The sequence below is a fragment of the Chrysochloris asiatica genome, unplaced genomic scaffold, assembly GCF_000296735.1.
Source record: "Chrysochloris asiatica unplaced genomic scaffold, ChrAsi1.0 scaffold00163, whole genome shotgun sequence".
Lineage (NCBI taxonomy): Eukaryota > Metazoa > Chordata > Mammalia > Afrosoricida > Chrysochloridae > Chrysochloris > Chrysochloris asiatica.
Window position 1 is genome coordinate 5,843,493 of NW_006408681.1, and position 5,891 is coordinate 5,849,383.

Genomic DNA, 5,891 nt, shown 5'->3' on the forward strand with positions numbered 1-5,891 from the left:
GTGCCAAATTAATTTTGTTGGTGACTTCTCTTGTCAGTTTTTCACTGCTGTTGTTTTAATATTTGCAAAAATTTCATGATTTTCCCTTTTCTTGATTTGATAAGAAGGTGTATTAATTTTCTTTGAGGTTACCCTGTATTTTATTAATTTTACCCCTGCTTAAAACAGTCTGGTTTATCTTGAAATCTACTTGATTTCCTCACTATTTTGAATTGTATAACTATACCTTTCCCAGTTTTTGCTTTGTAGTTATCTTGATTATAAATTAATATCTCTGATTCACTATTTTCAATCTTGTAAGTTTGTGTTACTTTGGTTACTTTTATAGCTGGATTGAATTCTGGCTGGTATTGCCGTGTATGTCAGTCTCCCATTGTTGTCTGCTGTTGTTGGTTCTCAGTCAAAAGGACTGCCATTACTGTATTTTGTAAAATTGGTCTGGTTTTTACAAATTCCTTTAGTTTCTGCTTCTCTGAAAATGTTCTGATTTCACTATCATATCTGACGGATTATTTTTCTGGGTATATGATTCTTGCTAATTTTTTTTTTTTCTTTCAGAGTTTTGTATTTGTCTCCTCATTGCTTTATTGCTTGCATGGTTTGTGCTGAGAAATCAGAGCTTACTCTAATTGTTCTCCTTTGTAGGTAACTTTGTTTTTGCCAAGCTGCTTTCAGGATTTTATCCTTTTCTTTGATTATGGAGAGTTTGATTATGTTTTGGTGATTTTCTTTTGGGGTGTATTCTGGTTGAAATTTATTCAGCTTCTTGAATGGTTTATCTTTTTGTCTTTCATGGTGTTAGGAAAATTTTCTTCCAACAGCTCTTTTCTGTGCTTTTCTTTGTCTCTTTTTCTGGAATTCTCCCATCAATTCTTCCACTTCATGTATATTTTCCCCACATAATTCTTAGGATTTCTTCATTCTTTTTTTTGCACAAAGTAATTAGGTCAAGGGATTTCTCTTTTATTTTATTGATTCTGTTTCCCATTGCTTCCATTCTTATTCTTTAGGCTTCCCTTGAGTTATCTATAAATTTTGAAATTTTATAAGTTATTCTTTTGGATTTCTAGTTATTGTTTTGGTATGGTTCCTAATTTTCTATTTATATTACCTTTATTATTTTCCTGAATTCTTCTAAAGTTCTGTTTGTCTTGATTATCCTGGGATCTTCTGTCAACTCTAAGATGGTTCCTTTTAAACCAAGCTGGAGGACAAAACTAGCCCATCTCAGCCTTAGAGTCCTGTATAGCTTATTTGCATGGTCCCACCCAGTCACTGGAGTCCTGGTGTGGTGCTGTGTGTTAATGCGCCAGACTGCAAAGCTGTTTGAACTGCAAGTTTGGTGGTTCAAGCTCACCAGCTACTCCTCGGAAACCCTATACAAGGTTGCTATGGGTCAGAATTGACTCGACGGCACTTAACAACAACAACAGCAACCCAATCACTTATTGGGAATTAAGACTTTGGATAGAAAAACCATATCAAGTAAATTCAAGGCACCACACCAAGACACTAAGGCATTATTTTACTTATTGGTTGATTATATGTGTGTTTGCTTTGTTCTGTTTTTTTGTTTTGTTTGGATTTGATATATTTGTGCAGGCAAGGGTAGGCATGTTCCACTGGTCTCTAGTCTAGCAGTACTGGGATGCTTACCACTTGTCTCCAGGTGGGCAGCAGAAGGAAACTGGTTGGTGGTTGAGTGAATGGGTGGAATATGTCCCCAACCAAATGTGTAAGAAGGCTGCCTGGGGTCCACTCAGGTGGGGTACCTTCCATTGACATTGTATGGATCTTTTCTTTACTGCATGCCACCCAACTTTTAATGGTCAGGAACTATTACTTGCAAACATAGCTGGCTCCAGATCCTGGTTTCTTCCCTACTATGTGGATGCCACATCTGGAGAGAAGCAAGGTGAGTGGGACATGATCCTGATCTAAGGAGGAAAAGAAAGCACATCACTAGAATTCTTCACTCTTCTGTGCTTTCTTTTCCTCAGCTCAGGATCATGTCCCACTCACCTTGCTTCTCTCCAGATGTGTCTACCCACAGTTTCTCTGTCTCTTATTGGAAATGCTGTGAAGTTACCTTTCTGTGTTCCTATTCTGAGGTCACCACTGACTTTGTCTCAGGGTGGCCATGCTGAATGCATTTGGCTGATGGCGCACCTCTGCTCTGTATCACTTCTTATTTGATGCATTCTTTCTATTTCTTCTTCCAGTGAATGTTTGATTCTATTCCTTTTTCTTTCATCTTCTGATCAGAGTTCCGTGATTATCATATGCATCTATTTCACTTGGTTTCTTGGGTCTTTACTGTAGAGGGATGGCCTAGTGTGTAGGACTATGCCTCCAGATTGACCCCTGGCTGACATTTATATTCCTTACACCACAGCAACTTGGAAAGCAGCTGCAGAACCAGCAGAAATGATGTTAGAGCAGTGGATTATTTGTCTAGATCTGTGAGTCATATAAAATAAAATGCTTTCTTTTTTGGCAGAAAATAATTGGAGAAAAATACCAGGCACTGAATTCAAGACTTTTTATTGGACGTCCTCGGTGGAAAATTCTTTTTGATGAAATAGCTAAATGTAACAGAGGGTAAGTACTGTTCCTCAAGGAAGTTAATATGTGGTTAATGATCATTTGAAAATATTACTAAGTCATCACATGAAGGAGTCGAATTAGCAATGGATTTACAAATTAAAATTCAGTTAAATTGTCAGTTATCACTTTTAAAGGAGGAAGTGGTGGCAAAGATCACCCAAATATTTGTAATTCCAAATAATTAAATTTCAGCTAAGAAACAGTCAATAATATTTTTATTAAATAGATTCTCCTATTTATTTTAAAATTTGCATAGACCTATATTAAAATCCTGGTGTGGCACTGTGGGCTAGCGCGTCAGACTGCAAAGTAATTTGAACTGCAAAGTCAGTGGTTCAAGCTCACCAGCTGCTCCTTGGAAACCCACAACAACGCCACGAGCCACAAGAAACAAAACAACAACAAACAACAACAACAGTATTAAAATGGTTATTCATCCACACAGCATATATCATTTGATTGTTGGAAAAGCTTTTCAAACTGATATTTGAACAATAAATTCTATAAATATTTTAACAATGAGTGCCTTAAAAATACAAATAAAAAATACCATTTTCAAGGGTGAGTTATAATAAAATACTTAGTTGCAAGATGCAGTCTCTATATCAGAAATATTATTTAAGATATTGTTTTTGACACTATAGTTCTGTGAAGATTCTTTGCATTAGAGACAATATGTCTATAACATAAAGAAAGTGCTATTGAAGGTAAAGTATTTAGTTAAGGGCATATATCTGCCAACCTATTTGTCTTTTATTAATTTACCATACTGCTGCATAATGATCTATAAAAATTCTAAATGAATTTTGAGAACTATGTATCTATTCACATATATTTAAATTGAAGCATATAAAATTAATTAAAAGTTTATGTGATTACAAATGAAAGAAATGATAACAACCATTTCTCATATTTGCAGAATAGCAAATGCAATTCTTTTAAACATATCCCTTGGGATCTAAATATCAAAATTATTTTTACTAATATCACATATGAAAAGATACACAAATGTTGTTATTGTTATTTGGTAACATCAAGTCTGTTCCCACTTATAGTGATCCTATGTGTAACAGAACAAAACATTTTGTGGTCTTGTATCATGCTCACCACAGTCATTGCTATGTTTGAGCCCATTTTTGCAGTTATTCAGTTAACTTATCTCACTGAAGATCTTTCTCTTTTTCACTGACCCTCTACTTTACTAAACATGATGACTTCTCCAGGAACTGGTCCCTTCTGATAACATCCAAAGTACATGAGATAAAGTCTTACCATTATCACTTCCATGGAACTTTCTGGTTGTCCTTCTTCCAAGAGAGATTTGTTCAACCATTCTGGCAGTCCATGGTCTATTCAATATTCTTTGCAAACACCATAACTCAAATGCGTCAATTTTTCTGTCCTGTTTATTTGTTGTCCAGCTTTCACATACATATGAGGCTATTGAAAATGGCTTGGGTCAGGCACAGCTTAACCCTCAAACTGATATCTTTGCTCTTGAACACTTTAAAGCGATCTTTTGTAGACATTTTTTATAATGCAATACGTCGTTGACTTTTTTTTTTTTAACTTTTTATTTTGAATTGAGTGAAGGTTTATAGATCAGTTTTGCATTCGACAAGTCATATACTTTACTTCATTACAATGATTGCAATTCCTTCCATGTACCAAGTTTATAGTGTTTACCTCTATTCACTTTAACATTATACACCTCCTGCTCACCTCGCTCTTGTTGTATATTACCTGTCCTGTCACTCATGTTAACATGCATCAACCATGTAGACCATGGATAATTTCTACGCCTCCCTATATCCTTCCTGTACCATAATAAGTAATTTATTTTATCAAGAAAACCTTTTCTTAATTTTTTACACCATTAGTGTCATACAAAGTTTATCCTTTTGTAATTCCTTAATTTCACTCAGCATAATGCCCTCCAAGTTTATCCATGTTGTGAGATCTTTCACAGATTTATTGTTATTCAACACTGAGTAGTATTTCATTATGTGGATGTACCAAAATTGGTTTAACCATTCTTCTGTTGATGAACATTTAGGCTGCCTCCATCTTTTTGATGTGCCTCTTGTAGACAACATATTGAAGGATCCTGTTTTCTTATCCATTCTGCTCTCTCTGTCTTTTGACTGGTGCATTTTATCCATTTACATTCAGTGTAATTATCAATAGGTATGAATTGATTGCTGCCTTTTTGCTGTGTGTTTTTTTTGTTGTTGTTTTTTTTTAATTTGGTGCTGCTGGTTTCTTTGTTTCATATAATTTTCTGCACTGAGTTCATTTTGTTTGTGTGTTTTCTTTGCATTTTCAATTCTGTTGTGTTAATTGCTTACTAAACCTTTCTGATTTTTATCTTTTTTTATCTTTTTTTTAAATTTTGCTGTGTAGGTTGCCCTGAAATTTATTAATATTTTCCCATTTAAAACAGTCTGTTTATCTTTAATCCCTTGCCTTTTGGAAGTTCTGTATCTACACTAGTCCCTCTTTATGCGTTGTAACTTCATTATAAATTGACATCACTGTTTCCCTATTGTCAGTCCTTTAGATTTGTTTTATTTTTAATTCTTCTATATGATAAGCACTGGACTACAAAATACAAGATCCGTGGTTCAAGCCTGCAAGCCACTCTGCAAATGAAAGATGAGTCTTTTTGCTCCATCTAAGTGGGTTAATGCGCTGGACTGCAATGCCAGTATGAACTACAAGGTTGGCAGTTCAAGCTCACCAGGTGTTCTTTGGAAACCCTATACAGCATCACTGTGGGTTGGAACTGACTCAATGGCACTTAAGAACAACAATAGCACAAGAATCATACCATGGAAACTCTATACAGGGCCATTATGAATGGGAACTGACTCAACAGTTGTACCCAACAACAGCAGCATATCTGAACTAAGTTCTGGGTGTTGTTGTCATATATGGTAATCTCAGGTTATTATCTGCTCTTTTTGTTTCTCAGTTCAAGGAACACTCTTAAAGCTTTTTTTTTTAAACTGGCCTTGTTATTACAATTTCCTTCCTGTCTCATGAGTGAATTTGTTCTGCCAGGCTACCTTCTATTGCAAAAGCTGCTCCCAAGATGGAAATGCCACATCTGGCCACCTATTCACCAGCAGTCTGTCTCCCTCTCTCACTGCCTCTGCTCAGCTTCTCCTCCCAGCATTCACTCAATCCACTTCTCTAACCTTTCCTCTGAAGTTCAGGGTTTCAGGATTATCTGTGTCTGTTTCATTTGGTTTCTAGTATCTTGTTTGGTCTCTAGTATCTTT

At 35.5% G+C, this 5,891-nt stretch overlaps 1 protein-coding gene across 3 annotated transcripts in view; it reads left to right on the plus strand.

Annotated features, from left to right (window-relative positions):
• The window catches only part of NOX4 (NADPH oxidase 4), a 258,255-nt gene that overhangs the window by 227,522 nt on the left and 24,842 nt on the right, over nucleotides 1–5,891 (plus strand). For all 3 annotated transcript variants that reach the window (XM_006871214.1, XM_006871213.1, XM_006871215.1), the window contains one exon: nucleotides 2,501–2,601. In XM_006871214.1, coding sequence (XP_006871276.1) covers nucleotides 2,501–2,601 — 101 coding nt within the window. The remainder of the gene's footprint in view (nucleotides 1–2,500; nucleotides 2,602–5,891) is intronic.